Source organism: Peromyscus maniculatus, chromosome 6 (genome assembly GCF_049852395.1).
Source record: "Peromyscus maniculatus bairdii isolate BWxNUB_F1_BW_parent chromosome 6, HU_Pman_BW_mat_3.1, whole genome shotgun sequence".
In the NCBI taxonomy this organism is placed as follows: Eukaryota; Metazoa; Chordata; class Mammalia; order Rodentia; family Cricetidae; genus Peromyscus; species Peromyscus maniculatus.
Genome location: NC_134857.1, coordinates 124,703,164 through 124,727,378, shown reverse-complemented (window position 1 = coordinate 124,727,378; position 24,215 = coordinate 124,703,164). Strand labels below are relative to the sequence as shown.

General features: G+C 39.4%; 1 protein-coding gene across 1 annotated transcript; it reads left to right on the top strand.

Moving 5' to 3' along the window:
• The first annotated feature begins 1,173 nt into the window (after positions 1–1,173).
• On the top strand, positions 1,174–24,148 carry LOC102920127 (calcium-activated chloride channel regulator 4A). Its single transcript, XM_006984747.4, has 14 exons — positions 1,174–1,450; positions 5,023–5,163; positions 5,323–5,470; positions 6,496–6,604; positions 8,539–8,716; positions 11,232–11,450; positions 13,859–14,086; positions 15,280–15,457; positions 16,588–16,694; positions 18,687–18,902; positions 19,663–19,930; positions 21,953–22,120; positions 23,097–23,330; positions 23,670–24,148. The coding sequence occupies exons 1-14, from the start codon at positions 1,292–1,294 to the stop codon at positions 24,116–24,118; spliced, it is 2,802 nt and encodes a 933-aa protein (XP_006984809.1). The 5' UTR covers positions 1,174–1,291; the 3' UTR covers positions 24,119–24,148.
• Positions 24,149–24,215: the final 67 nt, after the last annotated feature.

Here is a 24,215-nt window from a genome sequence, read left to right as displayed (position 1 = left end):
GGCTATTGCTGAATTCTCAGCGAGAAGCAGTCATTTGTCCTGGCCAGCGGGATCTTCAGCAGAGACCCTAAAAGGGGGAATGGTGAATGAAAGGAACAAGAGACACAAAGAATTGACAGCAAGACAGTATACTGATCAAGCTGCAAAATTTTATTTTTCTCAGGTGGGTTTTATAGAAGCAGACCAGAAAACTTTCTTTGGGAAAAGATCAGGGGACTGTTGAGTTGCCAAGCAACCTAACCACAAAACATTGTTACTAATGGTCACTGTAGCATTAGTAAGGAAATGTTAAGCTATTTTCTAATAATTCAGGACTTGTCCCAGCATGTCAAAAGTTCCTGGTTAGTGGCTCAATCCTGGACAACAGAAACTTAGCTCAGGCAGGCAATATGGCACGGCTCTTGAAATTGTCCTTGGCAGTCACTGTCTTCAGTTGTGTACCACTGATGAGCCCACCAACCTCCAATGGACAGTTCCAAAGCCATGGTCACATAGATAGCCCCGGTTAAACTGAGCAGGTCTTAAAGCAACGAAAAGATAAGCATGTGGCAAAGGGACTTGTAGGGAGGGGTGAGGTGGGGCTGACAGGAGTGGATGAGAGATAAAAGAAGATGTGGTGAGAGTAAAAAATGTATTATGTACATTATGAAACTTCCAAAGAACTAACTTTGTTAATTAAAAGTTTCTATGGTTTACTCTCCCTCAACAGTGACTGGCAAAGTATGATATAAAAAAAAAAAAAACAAATTCTATTCCTTTGTTACTAGGAATGTTATTTCTTTGCTTATTCTAATAACTTGACTTTATCAAATTTTCTTAAATTTATCAAACCTTTTACAGTCTTTGAGTTTCAAGTTCATCACATCCTCCCTAACTTTCTATTTATACCATTATTTCTTAGATGACAATCTAGATAATAATTAAATTGCCCTTTAATACGGAGGGAGAGCTTTAGCACTATTATCCATTTTATTATGGTTTTATTTCCAGACCCCATTCTATAGAAAGTACAAAGTCTATGTGTACATTTAGAAAATTAAATAAAATTGGGAAGCAATATATTAAGTCTCAGGAAGAAAATGTGTTGTGTTTTATAATACTTCTGATCACTTTAACCATTACCAAACTATAAAGCTGCTGTATAATCTGGCCAGATATTTTCCCATATTTGAACATTGACCTTTACACAGTCAGCAATTCTAAATCAGCCAGCAGGTGATTTGGGGAAGTATATATAGACCTGGAAATAGACACAGAGAAAGAAAAGCCTGTGAGCAACCAGGAGGAAGTGATGGGACTCCCCAGGGGTTTTGCTTTCCTCCTACTCCTGTACCTGCTTCAGGAGTCGGACACTTCCCTGGTGAGGCTGAGTGAGAATGGCTATGAAGACGTTATCATTGCTATTGATCCTGCTGTGCCAGAAGATGAAACAATAATCGAACGAATAAAGGTAAGAAAAAAAATGGGCTTTCTTCTGCTTGAGATATGAAGAATAAAAAGGTTAATAGCAATTGTAAGAGTTACTATAGAAATCTCTGAATGCTTTGGGAAGTTTTAAAAACCATGTAGACAGTTTTGGAATGCATAGAGTGAGAGGAAGTCTCTAAAATGCTTTAGATAGAGGTTCTAGAAGGGATTCTACCTTCTAGTCATGAGATCCAAGACCAGGCAATGGTCTAGATGAAGGTTCTAGAGGTTCTGGAAGGGATTCTACCTTCTAGTCATAAGATCTAAGACCAAGCAGAGGCCTTTCTGATCTTGTTTCCTTATGCATAATTCAGAAGTTGGATTCATTCTGATTTTGTAATCTATTTCTTTATTGTGTGTGTGCACACATATGTTTATTATATCTTTGAGGAAGGACTAGTAAATTAAAATAAAAAAGAACTATAAGGGTTTGTATTCTTTTTTAGAGTCATCACTAATATCAAGATGAGTGGAATAGCAGACGTGATGCTAGTAGGTTGCTGTGGAGTATGCAGAGTCAGGAAAGGGTGACTGAGCAGAGTGTGGCTGCAATAAACAAGAGTATAAGTAACTGTTTCCTACAGGATACCCAGAGAAGCCTTCCCTCATGGTGTGACATCTGAGCAGACCCCAAGATAAGTAAGAGAAAAGATGAGAGCTTCATAGGGGTGATAGCATCTTATGTGGTCAAAGAAACAACAGTGAATAAGCAGAAGGGAGAGAGTCTTAAACGAAGCTGGGATAAGGCCACATGCAGAGGCAGAGCCCAGAACACCATAAAAGACATTTTCACTTTTTCTCTGAGTGATGTGAGACTCCACAAAAGAGATCTTAGCAGAGGTTATGTACACTTTGCTGCCTATTCTGGGACCTGAACTATAGAAGGCTTGCACTTATCTCATGCACCATATAAATGTTGTAGTGTAGGGGTACAGAACAACCCAGACTGTAGCTGGTGAATAGGGATGTTGATTAGAACAATGAGGTAGCAGTAATGATTAAAGTGTATGATTCTGAATGTATTTTGAAAGTATCAAAGACAATTTTTTTGTTGACTTAGTCATGTGTGGGAAAGGGAAAGGTAGAGAGAACATGTTAAAAGGCAAAAAAAAAGCTTCACAACTTTGGCTTAAATACTTGGGTAGAATTTTTATCAGCTGGGAAGGAAAACTCTAAGTAAAGAGATGGACTAGTCTGGGGTAGTGGGGAGGAATTAGCTTAGTGTAGTTTCAGATTGAGGTGCTTTTTAGACATCCAGGATGAAGAGACAGGGATCTGAATCCAGCTTGAAATGTAAAATGTGTGCTTAGATAAAAATCAGATATTAGAATAGCTATATCAGCTTGTTTCTGAGGTCCATTTGACTGGAAAATCTTTTCCCAATCCTTAGCTCTGAGGTAATGTCTGTCTTTGAGGTTGAGATGTGTTTCTTATATGCAGCAGAAGGTTGTTTTCATATCCATTCTGTTAGCCTGTGTCATTTTTTTTCTTTATTAAGAAATTTTCTACTTACTTCACATACTATCTACAACCCCCCTCCTCCCTCCTCCCACTCCCAGCCCTATTTCCCAAGCCACCCTGCAACCCCACATTCCCCAAATCAAGGTCTCCCATGGGGAGTCAGCAGAGCCCAGCACACTGAGCCTAGGCAGGTCCAAGCCCCTTCCCACTGCACCAAGACTGTGCAAGGTGTCATACCACAGGCATCAGGTTCCAGAGCCTGCCCATAGACCAAGGACAGATCCTGATCCCCCTGCCTTGGTGCCCCCAAATAGTTTGAGCCAAACAACTATCTTCTGTATCCAGAGGGCCTAGTCCAGTCCCATGGGGGCTCCATAGCCACCAGTCCACATTTCATGGGCTTCCACTAGTGTTAGCCTGTGTCATTTTATAGGTGAATTGAGTCTATTGATACTAAGAGATATTAATGACCAGTGATTGTTAATTCCTGTTATTTTTGGTTTTGCTGGTGGTGGTAGTAGTGTGTATATGTTTCCTTTTTTTGGGATTTGCAGGCATGAGATTATCTATTGCCTGTGTTTTTGTGGGTGCAGCTAGTTTCCTTGGGTTGGAGTTTTCTTTCTAGTACTCTCTGTAGGGCTGGATTTGTGAGTAGGTATTGTTAAATCTGGTTTTGTCTACAGAGTCTCTGACATCTCTTCATGACCTAAGAACACATTGCTATCTAAGCTAGATAGCAGGCGGACCATGGAGACTAAAGGAAATGCAGTCTTTAGAGTTAGCTAATACACAACCTGTACAGTTGTACACAGCAAGCCTATTGGTTCAATTCATAACTCAATTTGAACCATCAGAACACTGTTATCTCATATGTACACAGAGCCCTCTTTTCCAGCAGAACATGACGGACTAAATAGCTCTCTTTAAAAATGGGAGGGTATGTACAGGGAAAGAGAGAATTCTTTTATCTTCATTCTGTGTGTGCTCAACAACTTCCAAATTGCTTTAGAGTTCTTAAAAGCCTTCTTGCACTGGACTTTCATTTCTCTGGACTCTGGCCTTCTGACTCATCTCATGACTTCTCACTAATCAATTTGCTGACTCTTGCAACACATATGAGTCAGAACACTGGACTCCTACAGTGGATCAGGGGGAAAGATGGAGGCCTTAAGGAGCAGTTCTGATGTGGGCTTCAAACGGATCTGTCCTGAGAGATACAGCAGTGGAAACTGAGATGACTCCTGAGAGAAGATATTATTACTTTTAGTTATTTTCCTTTATTTTATATTTATTTATATTTTACTTACCTCTGAGAGCCCTGATTATAAGGAACTAGTCTTAAGTGCTTTTCACCCATTGTTTACCTTTCTTAGACAGGAACTCTGGAAAGAGAAATTCTCTTACAAATTACAATAACTTTGAATTCAAGATCCTGGAGATAATTGGGTATTTTCACGTTGGGAGCAGAGCAACAATTCTGTGCTATAGAATTTTCCACTCTACCCACCACCACGTGTCCACTCTTCCTACTTCTTTTAGGAGTGAAGAAAGAAAGCCCCATCCTGATAGTGACTCCTCTGGGCTATTCTCCTTAGCTTGCATTCACTAAAGCTGTTTTTGACTCAAGTTTCTTGAAATCAGGAATGACATCAAGAAGTCTTAGAATACCTCTTAGTTCATTCCAGATTTATGTCCATTAAATAAATAAAGTAGGGTCCATTAAATAAAGTAGGGTAACTGGGCTTCAGAGCATTCTATAAGTCAACCAGAAAGTGGTAATACAAATAATAGAAACAAATAAATGACTCAAAAGTATATGTTCTTATGAATCAATTACTATAATCACCAGGTACAAGCAGCTAGCTATCTTTTGAGATAAGAGGACAGAGGATTTGGAAGCCTTTCCAAGTGCAGGGTGAAGCCAATTTTGAATTGGCAGATTAGAAGTGTGGGCAGAGACCACTGATGAATGGTCTTGATGAATGGCTCCTTTGGTAGTAACTACTTGAGGGAGAATGCCTGAGATGAATGCTTGCGGCATGGCACCATTCTTGCTTGGCCATTTCTACCTATTCTTCTTCCCGCTGACAACAGGAAATGGTGACTACAGCATCTACATACCTGTTTGAAGCTACAGAAAAAAGATTTTTTTTCAAAAATATATCTATATTAATTCCTGAGAGCTGGAAAGGGGGACCTCAGTACAGGAGGCCAAAGCAGGAGAGCTACAAACATGTAAGTGTCAACCTTTTCTCGTACAAACTAAACAAAACAAAAATAAAAAACAGAATGTTTTCTGGTGCTTGCAAGTTTTGCTGCAAATTGATTGATTCAGAGTCTTTCTAACATGTTTCTTCGATTCTTCAAGTTTAATGATCTTTTTAACATTCTCAGGCAGATGTTAAAGTTGCACCTCCTGCCCTCCCAGGCAGAGATGAGCCATATACCCGACAGTTCACAGAGTGTGAAGAGAAAGCAGAATATATCCACTTGACTCCTGACTTCATACTGGGGAAAAAAGAAAATGAATATGGACCTTCAGGTGAGGAGTTTGGTTAAAACATTACATGCTTGCAGCAAGCAACTCTATACTCAGATGAACTAAACAGACGTTGGAACAGAAGTTCTTAGATCGGAATCCAGATTTCTTTATTTATTACCTGTGTGGCATTAAACAAGTGGTTTTCTTTCTCTGTGCTTATTCCAGGTAGTTTAAATAGTCTCAAAATTTGCCAAATTCTTGACGCAGTAGCCAGTATGAAGGCTTTTCTTTTCTATATAGTCTATAATAACATATGTCAATCTTTTTTCATTATCATCCCCTTCAGGCTGTTATTCCCAACATTGCACCCTCAAAATATCTACACAGCAGTTACTGCATATATGACTAGGCTGTTGACAGGTTTGGTATTTAGAAAGCCATAAACCATTATAATATGTGAGACCTTTGGCTCCCCAAGAACTGAAAACCAAATCCTAGTTAATGTGACTGTAGCACACATTCCATAAATGTTCCATTGATTTAACATGCTATGGAATTAAAAATTAATATCCTATACAGAAATGTAATATCATCTAATACAAAAGCCTTTTATAAACAAAATATAAACTTTAAGAGTTACAGAAAATCTAAACCTAAATGTAATCTCTGTGGTGTGTGTGTGGGTGTGTGGGGGGTGTGCACATTTGGGGAGGGGGATCAGAGGACAACTTGTAAGGTCTCTCCCCTTAACACATGGGGTCCAAGGATTGAACTCAGGTCTTCAGGCTTGGTGGCAAGCACCTTTACCCACTGAGCCATCTCACTGGCCCAGAAATTTTTGAGATATAAAATTCTCCACTTGAGCTGGGCAGTGGTGGCGCCTTTAATCCCAGCACTTGGGAGGCAGAGCTAGGCGGATCTCTGTGAGTTTGAGGTCAGCCTGGGCTACCAAATGAGTTCCAGGAAAGGCACAAAGCTACACACAGAGAAACCCTGTCTCGAAAAACCAAAATAAATAAATAAATAAATAAATAAATAAATTCTCCACTTGAATTATGATCATGTATTTGAAAAATTTCTTATAGGAAAAGTGTTTGTCCATGAATGGGCCCATCTTCGCTGGGGAGTATTTGATGAGTACAGTGAAGACCAGCCATTCTACAAGGCATCATCAAAGAAAATTGAAGCAACAAGGCATGACTCCTAAGTATCCTGAAATGACCTTAAAAATAGGCTTTTAACTGCCCTATATTACTTTCCAATGACAAGCATTCATTTTTCTCCCAAAGCAAATAACAAATGCAATATCACAGGCCTGTTTTATGCTTATTTTAGACCATTATCCTTGAAGACGATGACTGTCTCTAAAATATACATAGTTTCAATGTCAAGCATTTGTTTGGCTATTTGACATATTTTATTGACATATCTCTCCCATAGAGGCCTGAACTCACTTAGACCAGGAATATGCTGAGACATCAAACTCATTCACATTGCATAATGGGTGGAAGTGGCTAAGTACTGTTAAACGTTAGCCGGGTAAGAACTCAAGCAACTGCGAGGAGTCAATTCAGAACTTCTTGGAGATTTATAAAGATCATTTTAAAATATCAGTGTAGCATCATAGACAATAACAGACCACTATCTCGATTCTGAAATTAAGAGACCAGAACAGTTGGGAGAAATTAATTTAAAACTTGGTGTTAGCAGCCTCATCAGTGTTCAGATCCTCCTGGTTTGGGGCACTTGCCACAGGGTGGAGTGAACGGCTGCACAGAACTAACTGCCGCACGAGCCTTGTTGCCAAGTCTTAAAAGGGATTGTGTGCATTCTGTTTCTGTCATGCTGCTGCTAAATGTCGTTTCTGCCACAGAATATCATTACAACTGGTCATATAGATGGTATCATTATGTTCCTCAGTTTGGGAACAATAGTATCATGGTTGTTTTTATGAGCTTCCCTAAATGACTAGATCAAATCTACAATCCACCTGCTGAATTTGAACTGCAAGCCAATGAGATGAGTTGCAGTTAAAGCCTGGTGTATCTGTTATGATCGCTGCCTGTAGATGTAACCAACCGTCTTATTAAATAAGAAACACAGAAACAATGTAAAAGAGAAAGCCGAGAAGTCAGAGCTCAGAGCTAAAATCTCACCCTTCCTCCTGCTGTCCCAGCTTCGCGAAAAAAGACCTACTTCCTGTCGGTTCGTTTTTTTAAAGTATGTTGTTCTGCCTTCTCATTGGTTGTAAACCCAAACACATGACTGCCTCGTCACTGTCTGAATGTACAGCCCCCTAGGTCTTAAAGGCATATGTCTCCAATGCTGGCTGTATCCCTGAACACACAGAGATCTTATGGGATTAAAGGTGTGTGCCACCACCGCCACACTCTTGCTATGGCTCTAATAGCTCTGACCCTGAACACACAGATATCTATGGGATTAAAGGCGTGTGCCACCACCGCCACACTCTTGCTATGGCTCTAATAGCTCTGACTCCCAGACAACTTTATTTATTAACATACAATCAAAATAATAATTCAGTACAATTAGATTATCACCACAGCTGCCTATGCCCATCCCATGCAATAACACACAAACCCATCATTCTTTATTCCGTTGCCTTTCTCGGCAGTACCTCACTCTGATTCCAGCAACATTTTCCTCTGGATAAAAAGATATTTCATGAATAATCACAGAACATGTAGTTTTGTGATGCGCTGCTCTTTAGAGGATATCTTCTCTAAAAAAGAAGAAGAAGAAGGAGGAGGAGGAGGAGGAGGAGGAGAAGAAGAAGACGACTACACTGAACACCAAGCTATCTGGAATAAATGGTTCACAAGCTCTCTCATCCAGGTTCCTGAGAGCAGTTACAAGGCCAGCAGGGGATGTCTAAAGAAAAGACCCACAGCTTTAATTCCAGCTGAGAACCCCATTGTGTATATCTGGAGCCCTCCCTTTAGGTTTTTTCATTACAATTTTTTGAAAAGCAGATGATTACTCTGATTGCCCGCTTAGCCTTTGCCATCAGCGTGGAAAGGTCATGGCGTAGACACAAGAAATACTGTGCCATAAACACTTTTCAAATAAATGCCTGCTGTCTCTAAGATTCACTTCCATATTTTCAGGTGTTCCGCAGGTATCACAGGTGTGAATAGAGTCTACAGATGCCAAGGAGACAGCTGTACAAGCAGAAGTTGCAGAACTAATTCCACCACAAAATTATATGAAAAAAGTTGTCAATTCTTCCCTGACAAAGTCCAATCAGAAAAGGCATCCATAATGTACATGCAAAGTATCGACTCTGTAAGTATGCCAGTTGCTTGTCTAATTTCACTAATTTTAAAGTTCTGATGATGTAGATGAAAGTAAGGCATTATACATTGCTAGGCAAACACTCACCTGAGGTCCAGTTAAGCTTAAATATGACATGAGGATTAAATCTGTTAATGTAGAGTTCATTGAAAATTGGCTGACACACAGTAAGTTAAGTACTCATCTATTATTATATCTTATTCACATTACTGTGTATTAATAACTAGATAATTATTGTTAACTATTATAATATTAAATCTACTTTAGTGTTAATTATATTTCACTTGAACAAAGCATATTTGTTAAACACATTTTGCTCTTCCTTTCATTTTTTTTTTCATTTTCTTTCTTTCTTTTCTTTTTTCTTTTTTTTTTTTTTTTTTTTGAGACAGGGTTTCTCTGTGTAGCTTTGGAGCCTGTCCTGAAACTCGCTCTGTAGACCAGGCTGGCCTTGAACTCACAGAGATCAGCCTGGCTCTGTCTCCCAAGTGTTGGGATTAAAGATGTGTGCCACATTTGGTTTAAATGTTTTCCATTGAAATTGAACCTCCCAGCTAAAAAACTCCTTCAAACCATTCCCAAGTTAGTCAGCCGCCTCTTTGTCTTTGATTACTGTTGATACATACATAATTATGTGTATATGTATGTGTGTTTGTGCACAAATATATTTAAATACAACCTGCTGAGTCTGTTTTTGTTGATGATATCATTCAAGGAAGACCATTCTGCATTGGACAACTGATACAGGGGCTCATCCTAGGGAGAAACGAATTCTCCTTCTCCCAACAACCATCAGTAGTTCTTTGACTAGGGGTAGGACCCCTTGAAAGTCTGCCTCTTCCACATTAATATGTCCATTGAAGTGGCCATTGTTTAGGACTTATTTATGCAGCCATCTCTAGCAGACTGTTTCACAGCAGACTTCCTGGTATTCTTGCTCTTACAATATTCCCACCCCCTTTTCGTGATGTTTCCTGCATCATAGATCATAGAAAGCTTTTTCTTTTGGACCACAAACCAGCTCCCAAATCATGACATGGAGACTTATTATTAGTTATGAATGCTCAGCCTTAGCTTAGACTCATTTCTTGCTAGCTCTTATAACTTAACTTGTTTCTCTTTATCTACATTTTGTCTTGGGACTTCTTAATCTTTCTTTTTGTATATTTTACTTTCCTGCTGTCTCCATGTCTGGCTGGCAACTGCCTGGCTTCTGTCCCTCTCCCTTGTTCTCTTCTCCTTCTTCTCTCTCATTCTTCTTGAGCCTAGATTTCTCCTCCTATTTATTGTCTCTATCTGAAACCACCCCCCATCCTTCTCTCTGCCTAGCTATTGGTTGTTCAGCTCTTTATTAGACCAATCAGGTGCCTTAGGCAGGCAAAGTGAAACAAATGCAACACATCTTTACAGAATTAAACAAATGCATCATAAACAAATGTAACACATCTCTACACAGTTAAAGTAATATTCCCCAGCATAAACAAATGTAACACAATTTTACATAGTTAAATATTCTACAATAGATATAAGAACTGTAATGTAGATGTATCCATTGGAGCTAAGCTCCACATGATCTGTTGACCTCTGCATTGTGTCCAGTTGTGGTTTTCTGTAATGGACTCCATTTTCTGTAAAAAGAGGCTTCTTTGCTGAGGAGTGGCAGCTACACTTATCTGTGTATGTAAGGATGAGGGACAAGAGACAAGTAACATCATAGTTCTTTAAGTGAGCCTCAAGAAATCATATTATTTTATATTTTTATTTACATAGGATTCTATGCACACAACACACATGCACACACAACACACATGCACACACACACAACACACACACACACAAAGAAAGAGAGAGAAAGAGAGAGAGAGAGAGAGAGAGAGAGAGAGAGAAGTTAAGACACTTGGGTTAGCAGTGCCCCCACACAAGAACCACAGAATAACGAAAATTCTAGTACCATATGGAATAAACCTCCTTTAAAATGGTTGGTCAGGGTAGTCCAATCAATATATTATTGATATAGCCCTTGATTTTGTTTCATGGCTTGAGAATTAGCCTCTATTGCTGAATACACCACACATTTAGGGTACAGGAATCAGATGGCCCAGCTGGATCTGACCTAAGAGCCTCCCTCCTGTAGTCTAGCTTCCATGGTTGCAGAAAATACTATGCAAGCTGCCAAGGGAAGGAAACAATTCTCCAGCTGCAACACCTGTGAACCCTGACATAGACCAGCATGGCAAGAAATGCATAAAGGTGCAATAATGGTACTCACATGTTGGTGGCAAGCAACAGCTGTCTAATTGGGTTTGAGTCATGCCTGGCACTTTTGACATAGCCAGCTTCCATGGCTAGTGAGGTTATGGAGCTTAGCAAAGAAATGAATACTGCCACTTTGCTAGACTAGCGTAATTACTTTTATATCCTAGCACTGAATATACTTTCACTTTGTTTTTCAGCTCATTTTTTAATACATGGGATAGTAATTTTCTACATTTTACTATACTTTTAGGTGACTGAATTCTGTAAAGAAGAAAACCACAATCGAGAGGCCCCAACTCTACATAATCTGAAGTGCAGTTATAGAAGCACGTGGGACGTAATTAGCAGTTCTGAGGATTTTATTAACAGCTTGCCCATGGAGACTCTACCCTCTCCACCCACCTTCTCATTGCTGAGAATCAGTGAAAGGATCACATGCCTAGTTCTTGATGTGTCTGGGAGTATGGCTGTAAGTTCATGGCTCATTTTTTTGAATGTAGGAATAGAGATAACCGAACGGCAAAAAATAAACCCCCTAAACACTACTTGTTATGTGGATTTTTAAAAATTGTATGATGTCATAAAGTACTATTACTTCCTGAGATCATGACCTGAAATATATTGGAAAAAAATATATACTTAGAGAAAGATATCTAAGAATAGCTAACCTAAGGGTATCCATTTTGTTCCAGAAAATGTATGGCTGAATGAGAAGCACTCTGATACCCTTTAGTGAGAACAAGATACTGAAATGAAATTGTTTTCAACCATGGATCCTCCACAAAGCAAAAAATGAGAAGGGTTATATTAGTGTATGCTTAAACTCCATTTTAGCTCAAGCAACAGGATTGATTGGCAGAATGCCTAACATGGTATCATTTTCTTTCTCAACTGTTCAAGTGATCTCCTCAGACATAAAAAGAAAAGCATCTCTGTGAAGAACAAATGGCTGTATGTAGTCATGCCTTCATTCTGTTATCATCCAGTGAACCGCAGGCATTGTGCTAGACTTTGAGAGCAGAGGTACATGTGCTTGAGAAGTTCATGGTTCCCTTAGGCTGAACTGTGGAAGTATGTTCCTGTCAAAATGGCATTTGGGAGACTAGGCGAGTTCAAAGCCGGTTTGGTGGCATAGTGACAGCCTGTCTCATAAAACAAACCAAAAAAAGCAAATTTTTTTATAGTCCATCAATGCTGTCTCTCCCTCTCACTATTACCTACCTACAAGTCAGTCCTGTCCTCCAGAACTTAGGAGAGATACTCATTTCTGCCAGGAGAAGGGCTGGGCTTGTGAGTGCTGTGCAGGTGCTAACCCTTGGCCAGTTCCAAACACTGCCTTTTGTATATCCCTGCTTCTGTATATTTTATTGATACTGCCTGTGCCTCTCCCGATCAGATGAAGAGTTCCTCTAGGATCCTGAACCTCATCCAATCCAGAGTTCATAACATATGTGTGACCAACAGATAGCTGCTGAAATGGATATAAACCACAAATAAGCAGGTGTAATGTGATAATAAGCTTTCAGAATGTCTGCACAGTGGCAGTGGAACAGACGTGCTGCCACAGAAATTAAAGCTTCAGCAATGAGGGGAGGTGGTTATTGACAGAATAACAGAGATTGGTGAAGTGAACCGCCATAGCACAAGAGTTTCTGGAAGACAGAAGAACACTACACACAAGTGGGCCAAGAAATGTCACTGAGGAGAGAAGAGATTGCTGGTTCAGAGATGAGGAGCCTACCCCAGGCAGCGTACTGGCAGGTCCATATTTAAAGGCAAAGCAGGGCTGGTGGGATGCTCAGCAGGCAAAGGCATTTGCCACACTAACCTAACTATATGAGTCCAATTATCAGAAGAAAATTGACTCCTCAAAGTTGTCTCTGACCTCCACATGGATACCATGGCATACACATGCACACGCACATGCACACACACAGAGGAAAGGCAGACAGACAGACAGAGATAATAAATAATAATAATAAAGGCAGAAGACAAATCAGTGGGTAAAGACGCTTGCAGCAATGCCTAATGACTTGAGTTCAGACTCTGGAATTCAAATGGTGGAAGGCAAGTTGTCCTCTCACTTCTATATGTGTGCCGTGACATGTGTGCTGGGGCACAAGCATCCTTGAACACCCACACACTCACCACACAGAACAAATGCAGTAAAAACCAGCGGAGAAAGAAGACAACAGCAGAGAAGCAGGCAAAGCAAAGCTGGCGATACATAGGAGTTTTTGTTGTGATTTGGTTCAAGAAGTTCACAAGCAAATAAATTGGGGTATGGGTTGCAGGGAGGACCTAGAGAAAATAAGTGCATGAAGTGTACCTCCTGGGCATTCGTCTAGTTAAGAGAGACATGGTTGCTGGTGAGTTACCAGAAAGCCAGGGCAGTTAGTCCACCGGTGGAGAAGCAGTGAGGAGAGGGTCATAGGAGGGGGTGGGGTAGGCTGGCCTTCTCAGAATTAACTGGAACTCAAGTAAGCTTCCCCTTTGAGGAGTTGGTCAGTTCAACTGTGTATGGAGACCAGGTTGGGTTTTGAACCCTAGGTTATGAATGTACCTTAACAGGAGTGATTAGTGTGTGAATTGTCCACTACGGTGTGAATCTCTGCCTTGGTTGCAATGCAAACTCCAGCTCTAACTTGGGTACTTAGCAACTGGGAATCGCTCCTTCATGTGTGTCCCATATTATATATGACCACACTTTATATACTTACTAGTTTAAAAAAATCACAATTGCTTTCTTTGATAGTACAGATGAATAGTTGTAGACAATTCTTGCCAATAAACTTCATGCACTCCTTTTATGATATCTGCTCTTATCTTCCAGTTGAATATCAAGGTTTTTTTTCTTTCTTATCCTTTTTTACTCAGATTTCTGATCGCCTCAATCGAATGAACCAAGCAGCACAGTATTTTCTAATGCAGATCATTGAAGATGGGTCCCAGGTAGGAATGGTACACTTTAATCAGCAGGCCAATATTAAAAGTCAGCTGATCCAAATAAACAGTGATGCCGAGAGAAGCCAGCTTCTGGAAGCCTTGCCTACAGTGGCCAAAGGAGGGACTTCCATCTGCTCTGGAATCCGAGCTGCATTTGAGGTGAAAATCTACTGCAAATGTATTTTGTTCTTTGTTTTGCTTTTAGGGCATTATCTTGTGAGGTGCTATTGTTCTTACTTGCCTCCTAATTTTTACATAATTAATCTTAAAAGGCTCAGGACAAAATATACAGAAAAAAATCTTTGATATATGTTGTCTTAGCCCTTGGGAGATAGAGGCACAAGGATCAGACTTTCAAGATCATCTTTGGCTAGACCATGCTGAGGAGAGCATGGGAAATATGAGATCCTGTCTCAAGTAAATATAAATAAATAATTATCTCTAACTTTAACATACTTAGAACATTTGATACTGTTTATTAAGCATTCAAGAATTTTCTAATTTGGAGTCTATCACCAATTTGTGTTTTGTTGTTGTTGTTGTTGTTGTTGTTGTTGTTTTTTCCTTTTTTGAAACAGGGTTTCTCTTTGTAGTCCTGGCTGTCCTGGAACTCACTCTGTAGACCAGGCTGGCCTCAAACTCAGAGATTCACCTGCTTCCACCTCCTAAACGCTGGGATTCAAGTCTTGCGCCACCACCTCCTGGCTAATCCATTATCATTTTTTATTTATTTATTTATTTATTTATTTATTTATTTTTTTTTTTTTTTTTTTTTTTTTTTTTTGGTTTTTTGGAGACAGGGTTTCTCTGTGTAGTTTTTGTGCCTGTCCTGGATCTCACTTTGTAGCCCAGACTGGCCTCACACTCACAGAGATCTGCCTGGCTCTGCCTCCTGAGCACTGGGATTAAAGGCATGCACCACCATTACCTGGCTAATCCATCACCTTTTAATGCTGATGTGGATGCTTAACACACCCAGTTGTATGTACAATGGATTTGGTATGCTGTAGGCTTGTCAGAGGATACTAGGGGAAGAAAATGCAGCCCATATTTTGAGTATCTATGTATTTGCCTGGGTTTTCTGGGGTCAGATGCCACTGTCATTTAGTCATGTGAGTTTTTCCTAATACTGGATCCCATCTATCTTTCATTTGAACAAATATCTCCTGCATTTAGGCGACAGAAAAATAATATGTTTATGTTCTCCAAGGATTATTGAGTGTAAATTCTATGATTCTAAAAATAGAAATTATCTCTTCTATCCTACACTTTTTCCATACAGTTTCTTTCTTTTTTTTTCCATCAGGATAGCTGATCTAGTATGGTAATGGTATTCTGAATTATGCTTGCAGGTATTTAAAAATGGAGGTTTCCAAACAGATGGGACTGACATTGTGCTGTTGACTGATGGAGAGGACAGTACTGCAAAAGACTGTATTAATGAGGTGACAGAGAGCGGGTCCGTAGTTCATTTCATCGCCTTGGGACCATCTGCTGATATAGCTGTAAAAAACATGAGCATCCTAACAGGTGAAGCATGATGTCCATATTACCGACTTCCGATTGCTGTATATAAATGTAAAAGTGATGCTCAACTTCTTCTAAGATCTGTTCTGCAAAAGTCAGGCCAGGGATTGGAGAGCAAAGTCAAACAGACCCAACCTCTTTCCTCATCACCTCATTGTCCAATTGGCTAGAAAAGACACATAAAACTGTCGATCCAAACACATGGATCACATTCCTTCGTAAAAGAAAGAGTATAGAATAAAGTTTAATTGAGACAGACAAGCCTTTCATGCTCCCAAAATGTTATAGAGGGGAAAGGAAAGGAGATATTTGAAATTAAGTGGCTTCCAAGCTGGGCCATGGACAAAGTCTGGGTTTTTTTTTCCAGGAACAAAAGTCAATGAGAAAATACAAAATTTCTCAATAAACATTAACTATGGTAACTGTTATTTTAATATACAGATGTGATGAAAACTGATTACATACTTCTAGTACCTCCTTAAACATAGTAGAGAATGTAGAACCAGTAATACAAGTATCAGTTGCTATATTGATTTGGCTTTCATGGTACCAAATATTTATACTTGCTTTTTTGTGGCTGGCTAGACAAATTACTACCATTTCAAACACCTTTATGGCCATTTGTACAATTTATTTTTGTCACAAATATTCTAACTGATAATGGTATGTTTGTGAACTTGTCCCCATTGCTTATCACTCGATCTCCACAGTCTAGTTATTGTCGAGACATCTCAATACAGCAACTCTTTCATCTTTCCAATTCTCTGCTTCTAATCGATTTTCTTCTGAAACAAATTCTAAATGACGTAAATAAGAGTTAATAATTCCCCTAGAGAACTTTACAAAATCTTTGAGTTTTAATATGCAGAGCTGTAGTACCTTCCATAGTCTATAACAAAATGACACACCTCATTCAACAGAGGTTTCTATACTGAGGTAATAAGGTGGGTTTTGCTTCACAGTTAGGATGTATTAAATTCAATTAACATTTCAGAGATGATCTTAACAGTTTTCTGTTAATTTGATCTTTGTGGAAACTTTGGCTTTATTTTAACTGTTACCTTCTTAATCATTAAAATGTGATAATTATACCTGTTCTATAAAACAATATAACTTATTCATTCACATTTTAGGAGGCAAGCATTTATTTGCTTCAGATCTAGCCCAGAACAATGGTCTCATTGATGCTTTTGGGGCTCTTGCTTCAGAAAATGCTGATGTCACCCAGAAGTCACTTCAGGTCAGCATTGTTCCATCCCTAGAGGTCTTATGGTTGCTTTTGCCATAACCAAGAAAAGGTATAAAGGCAGAATACTTGAAACCATGCAGAAAGGAAACATCGGTGTTGGCTTTTTTTTTTTTTTAATGTTTAGAAAGAATAGAAATAAATTCTGTCTTTCTCACTTGAAATATCTGTGGTAAGTTCTTAAAAAGAGAAAAAACAAAAAGAAAGTACAAATTTTCAAAGTCAAGCTGTATTCTTATGCATAATGGATGGAAATGATTGAGGTAGATAATGACCAGTTAGAAGCATCGTACCATCATCTGAGTTGATGGGAATTTGGGGTTAGCAGTGGCACCTGGAATACAAAGAAAAAACTGCGCCCCACATTTATTTCTCCTAATGCCATCATGGGACCAAAATGACCTTCTTTTCCAAGACTTTGCTGATGAAGAGATAAACTGTGTGGGTGGCATTCACATTCAAATTCACTCCTAATCCATTTAAAGACTTGCCAGCTTAACCTGGAAGTAAAACATTAGACAATGGAATGATGCTTTAAAGAGTTTTCTTGCTCCTATCAGGGTCGAAGGTTTGGGATGGAGTAGAAAAGATACATTCTATTCTTCCTAAAATGGCACCCCTAGGAAGCACCCACATGGGTAAAGCTAGATAACGTAGGACTTCATGTTAGATAAAATAAACAAGACACAGAAAGATGAGGTGTGTGGCCTCACATACACTTGAAATCCAAAATAGCTGAATTCATAGAAAAAAATAAAACCATCATTAGCATCAACTGGTAAAATGTGAGAGTCAGAGAGATGTTAGGAAATGCAAACTTTCAGTTAGATAATCGATAAGTCCAGGAGAGGTATTATATACTAAATACTATAAATAATAGCATGTATCTAATATTTGGTACAATAGATTAGAAAGTGAATTTAAGTATTCTCAGTGTATAGTGAGGAAATGGTCATGCTAATTAGCTTAAATTAGTCCATTTACACTGTTTCAAAACATTGTGTTTACATGATAAACATGTAATTTTGTGACTTTTAAAAAACAAATTAATATGTTGGCTCTTCTCCACTAAGAATTATCAACAAGGATGAACGGCTCCTCTCAGAGAAGGCCCTGGTTTTTGTTTTCTCTCTTCCCGGGATTCTATCCTTCACAACCAGTTTTTCCTCTTTTGGACAGACTCCATTCCAATGCTTCACTCTCAATCCCATGTGAAAACATCACTTACAGGTTCCCCATTAGCGATCTATCCAAGAGTGCTTGTCTCAACTGTCTTTTCTATCTTCCTAGGGACTGAATCTATAGCTGCCAATGTGCTAGGCAAGTGTCCTGTCACGTCCCAGACACTGACCTGACTTTTCTTTTCTTTGGAATTCTTTACTCTGCCTCAATTAAGATATTCTAATTACCCCAAGTGTTGTCTTTTGGGTCATCAGCCAGATGCATCCCACATATACACATCCTCTATACATATACACACATACTAATGCTCTGTGGTTTTTAGTATCCTTTAATGGCAAAAGTCAGCATGAGCATTTTCCTAGAAAACTAAGAATGTATAGCAAGGTCACAGTCTCAACTTTTCAACTGATGTTTCCACTTTAAATCTCCTGTTATACACTGCCCTTTCTTCAGCTCCTGGATTCCCAACCTTGCAACTGTCACATTGCAATAAGACTTCAGAAAGGTGGCAAATCCATTGGTAGGAAGAGACAGGGAAATTGCTAGGAGTTTGAATCTACTCTGGTACATAGGGAGACCAGGCCAATCATGACTACATAAGAACCCTTTATGAGAGAGAGAGAGAGCAAGAGAGCGAGAGAGTGAGAGAGAGAGAGAGAGAGAGAGAGAGAGAGAAGCATATGTAAGAATGTTTCCAGATCAAATGTAAAAAATTATCTCTAGAAGACAAAAGAATAAAACTATTTTCTTATTTAGTCATTAAGTTTTGTTGTTATTCTTGTTTGTATTTTTACACTTAAACAGCTTGAAAGTAAGGGAGTCGTGTTGAACAGTGGTCTCTGGCTGAATGACACCATAGTGATTGACAGCACAGTGGGAAAGGACACATTCTTTCTTGTCACCTGGATGAATGCAGCTCCTGGAATTTTTCTATGGGATCCCAAAGGAACACAAATCACAAATTTCACAGTGGATGTGGCTTCCAAAATGGCCTATCTCAGCATCCCAGGAACAGCTCAGGTAAGCCACTTGCTTCTCAGTTTTCACTGAGCAAATGTTTTTCCAGAGAGGCTCTAAAGCCACCATGAATATGAGTGACAACAATATTTACCATCTTCAAAATGAAAAAAATCTGTAAACTTTCATTACCTGTGTGACACTGAAAACTATAATGTCCAGAAAAAAAGGTAAAAAGAATTTATGGATTGAGAGAAAAGAGAAGGGGTGTGTGAGAAAACTAAGGGAAGAACGTGGAGAGTCTGTGTGACTTAGTGCGCCATCTTTTCTCATTGTTCCTCCCAGAGTCACAGAGGCTATGACACTGAGGCCAAAGAATGAGGCCAAAGCCAAGGCAGACTTAACAGAACATTATTTTCCAGTTGAGAGATCACAAAGGTAGACACCATGAGCACAACATTAGCCGGGCTCCCCGCTTGAACTGTCTCAGCTTCAGTCACTGAAGAATTAATTAAGACCTTTTTAAACTACAAAGCTTCTAGGATCTATTTTTTTGTTGTTGTTGTTGTTTTTGTTTTTGTTTTTTTCGAGACAGGGTTTCTCTGTGTGGCTTTGCGCCTTTCCTGGAACTCACTTGGTAGCCCAGGCTGGCCTCGAACTCACAGAGATCCACCTGGCTCTGCCTCCCGAGTGCTGGGATTAAAGGCGTGTGCCACCACCGCCCGGCTTAGGATCTATTTTTAAGTCACATAATGGAAAAAAAAAAAAAAACGATGGAGTTGGACTCTAATTGCTTGCTGCATGTTTCCATTGAAAATTTTAGGTGGGCATTTGGACTTACAGCCTGGAAGCCAAAACAAACCAAGAAATACTAACAATTACAGTAACCTCCCGGGCAGCAAACTCTTCTGTGCCACCAATCATTGTAAATGCTAAAGTGAACAGAGACACTAGCAGTTTCCCCAGCCCCATGATTGTTTATGCAGAAGTCCTACAAGGGTACACACCCATCATTGGAGCCCACGTAACAGCTATCATAGAATCAAATAGTGGGAAAACAGATGAGCTGGAGCTGCTGGATAATGGTGCAGGTAAGCCACGCCACTTAGGAATAAGCCTAAATTTTTATAGTTCAAAATGTGTCATGGGTTCCTGGGGTAGTGGGTACAACAAGTCGGGAACCTGAAGAAGTAAGACAGATTCTGAGGGAATAGCAAGACCAGCAGGAAATTCAATCAGGTAAGTCCTACGAAGTGCTTAGCAAGCATCCGGCACATGATAAGCATTCAACAAATGCCATCTACTGCCAAAATTATGTTCATAATCTTGACAGGCAATGCCTGTCTCCAGCAAAGAGAGGCTCATTCAGAAAGCGGAGAATATAAACAAGAATTCTAGGTACATGCTTCTTAGGGGAGCACCACCAAGAAAGCGCAGTCAAAGGAGGCGATGCACAAATAATCAGGTGAGAGGAGTAGTGGAAGCTGGCATCCCGACAGGGAAAGGGAGAGAATCAAGAGTGAGTCCCCATAGCTGAAACAAAATGAAGAATCATGAGAGCCAGGACCCAGGAGAGGCACCACAGAAAGGAAGGCCCAGCACTGCAGCATCAGATGCCAGGTCTGAGGTGGGAGCGAGGAGCTGTATCGGCTGTCCGTCCTCCGGTCCGTAGGATGAGTGGGGTCTGTAAGTGGAACCTTGTGTTGAAATCAGTGAATAAAATAACAAGTCTGGTCCACACTTAAATTAGTAAGGATGTCTATCAGTGCATTTTGCAACATCATTTTATGTCATTTTACAATTTTGTCTTCAGCTGTATTTGACTGTTCTTGGGTTGACTTCCATGTTTTCTTTGATTGCAACAATAATTCCACAACAACCTCTTGTCTCTTTGAAGTCCCACAAACCCATCTACACTGCATATCACTTCATGCTTCTTGCTTCATTTGCTTTCATTTTACCAGATATGCATTTAGTTCTTTGGGAAATAAGCTAATTTGAAATGCCTTTAATGGAAGAAAAAAAAAAGACTTTGACTACCAGTAGCTGAAGCAGGCACTGTCACATTTTTTTTTTTTTTTTGTACAAAGGAATCATCTGGAGGACTTTATAAAATGAGAAATTTTTAGGAGAGGCACTTCCCTGAATAGTCTGGGAAATTTGTATGTCTAAAACTCTCTAGACTTCTGATCTGATCAGTATCCAGTACAGATACTGCTAAGGCAAGGACCTTTCTTTCTCATGCTCTGGTTAGAATGGGAAATACATTTTGCAACTTATCAGGTGACTCTAGTACTTGTAATTTCAAGAGTGTACTTATGATACTGCATTCCTGAGATCCTACAAGCATTTATTCCAGTAGTAAAATGGGTTTTCTTCTGTTGGACTAGAGAAATAATTGATGGAGAGAACACAAAATTATTTTTTAAAAAAGTAAAGAAACACAGAAGTTGCTGACCATGAAACAAAATAAGTAAATTTAGTCATCTATGATGTTAATTAAATCTTGCATAAAGATGTATTTACCACAGTGGGGACCTCACATATAAAAAGAAGATACACTCGGGAGGCAGAGGCAGGCGGATCTCTGTGAGTTCGAGGCCAGCCTGGTCTCCAAAGCGAGTTCCAGGAAAGACGCAAAGCTACATAGAGAAACCCTGTCTCGAAAAACCAAAGAGAGAGAGAGAGAGAGAGAGAGAGAGAGAGAGAGAGAGAGAGAGAGAGAGAGAGAGAAGATAATACAGTAAGATTAACTAAGCAAACTTGAAAGTCAATCAATTGGCAGAGAAATTATAAGCAGAGTCTTATAACCTCTGTGTAAGTTGGTAGGGCACAGAAAGATAAGGCATTAAAGTATTTATTACATCATGCAATTATCATGTGGGTAAGTGTATTTCATGAGTGCAGATGCATACACCCCAAAGTGAGTCCGGATATATGATTCAATAATGTATTATTTTTTCAGAGTAGGATGGAAATATACTCCATTCAAATGTGAAATGGTAAGCATAGGTTGAGAATACGCCTATAGAAGCCAGTGCATGTGTTAGAAAGCACACCAAGTTCTCATTTTGTACAGTGATTGTAATTTATTTCTTTATGTCTTTAACAAGGGGCTGATACTTTCAAGGATGATGGTGTCTACTCTAGGTACTTCACAGCTTATTCAGAAAATGGCAGATATAGCTTAAAAGTACGGGTGGACGGAGGAGCAAATTCTGCCAGAAGCTTAAAGCATCCATCCAGTAGAGCCGCCTACATACCAGGCTGGGTCGTGAATGGTGAGTGGCTCACAGTGGCATGAACTCATTGAATGATAGTCATTATTTAATATAATGGAGGCTCCAAACATTTTACAATTCAAAAGAAAACTTTCCCCATTTCTAGAATGAGGTCTGTATAAAATTGTCTCTAAGTTAACCCAGTCTAAGCCTGGCATCCAGTAGACACTGAAAACCTATCAGCTAGTATTATGTTAGTGTAGAACACCCTTACAGAGCCAACAATGATGTTTTAACCTTTCAGCACAGGACACAGGAAACAGCCTACTATGCTAAGAGGACAAGTTGGAGCCAGTGGGAGAATCTATCCTCTGGGTTACATGAGTTTCGAAGTTTTTAAGCTTTCCTCTCCTTGCCCCTTATCTTGTGACTTTAGGGGTCTTTTTAAAGCAATGGAATAAGTCAGGAGTCTCATTCCTTAGCACTTTCAGCATGGAGGGAAAAATGTCGTCTGAGTGTCAAGGATGAAACTGGCATTGATTTCCCCAGACACATTTCTAATCGGAAATAACTTGAGAAATAAAGTAATACCTTTCTTAATATATATATGAGAGGCATGGTGACACAAGACTGTGACCCCAGCACTTAGGGGACAGAGGCACGATTTCAAGGTCATCCTTGGCTACGTAAGTGCATTTGAGGCCAGTCTAAGCTTAATGCCACTGTTTGGTTTTGGATTTGTTTTCTTTTGTTAATTCATATAACAAATTACATAACATTCTCATTCAATGCAGTTTTCAATTCAAAGGAAGTTGTTATTAAATTTGATTTGATACCAGCCTGGTAAGGATTGTGGAGGAAGAATTTTCCCATTAATTGAATGCTTATGATTGTAGTACATAATAAAAATGCAGCTGTTTGAATGAAGAGAGAAAGAAGAAAGGAAAAAACAAGTAGGGTCAGAGAACTGATTGACTGCGTTCCAAATACACTAGTACAGTTTCATCCAATTTAATCTAGAGAATTTTAAATGCAGGAGAAATTGAAGGGAACCCACCCAGACCTGAAACAACCCAGGCTACTCATCCAGTCCTGGAGAATTTCCGAAGAACAGCATCTGGAGATGCATTTGTGGTATCCAATATTCCACCTTATCCATTGCCTGACCAGTACCCACCAAGTCAAATCACAGACCTTCATGCCACACTTGAAGGGGAAGACATCAGTCTAACATGGACAGCACCGGGAGAAGATTTAGATGTGGGAAAAGGTAAGAACAAAGAATCGTGTGGGTTTGACTTAAATGAGAGATGTCCAATGTGAGTCAATAGTGATGGCTCAGTCAGAAGAGGGTGATTTTTAACTGAGAACTCAGCCCAGTAGGAATGTTATGATCTGATATTTTATAATTTATCAAACAGGCCTTGCTTTGCATGCAAAGATGGTAGCATTTAGCAGTGTTTAAAAGTCAGAACACAGTTTTTATTGAAAAATGAATAAAACTTTTGTTATGAGCATACATTCCATGTTAAACATTTTTGAGGATAACTAGAAAGAAATTTAATACGGTATGTTGCAGCAACTAACCCACACATAACATTTTTCTTAGTTCAACAGTATATCATAAGAATAAGTGAAAATGTCATTGACCTAAGAGACAATTTTGATGGGGCTCATCAAGTTAATACAACTAACCTGTTACCAAATGAAGCCAACTCCAAGGAAACCTTTGCCTTTAAACCAGAAAACATCTCAGAAGAAAATGCAACCCACATCTTCATTGCCATTCAAAGTGTCGACAAAAGCAATTTGACATCGAAACTGTCCAACATCGCACAAGTAGCATTATTCACGCCTCAAGCAGAGCCTGATCCTGACAGTCCTGGTGGTCCTGACAGTCCTGGCAGTCCTGGTGGAAGTCCACATTCTGGAGTTAGCATTTCCACTATTGTGCTGTCTGTGGTGGGCTCTATTGTACTAGTTTGTATTATTTTAAGTGCCACTATTTGTATCTTAAAGAACAGAAGGTCCTCATCAAGAGCTGTGACAACATTTTGAAAAGCAACATAAATAAAAGAATATTTCTGAGTTTTTAAGTACAACCCATGTGATCATGAACTCAAAAATAATTTCAAGAGGGTTTAAAAGAATGCTT

Excerpts from the sequence above, each read along its gene's own strand:
- LOC102920127 (XM_006984747.4), top strand. The coding sequence starts at position 1,292 with ATGGGACTCCCCAGGGGTTTTGCTTTCCTCCTACTCCTGTACCTGCTT. Across the intron at positions 16,695-18,686 it reads TCACCCAGAAGTCACTTCAG|CTTGAAAGTAAGGGAGTCGT; the intron begins GTCAGCATTGTT and ends ACACTTAAACAG. Across the intron at positions 22,121-23,096 it reads ACCAGGCTGGGTCGTGAATG|GAGAAATTGAAGGGAACCCA; the intron begins GTGAGTGGCTCA and ends TTTTAAATGCAG.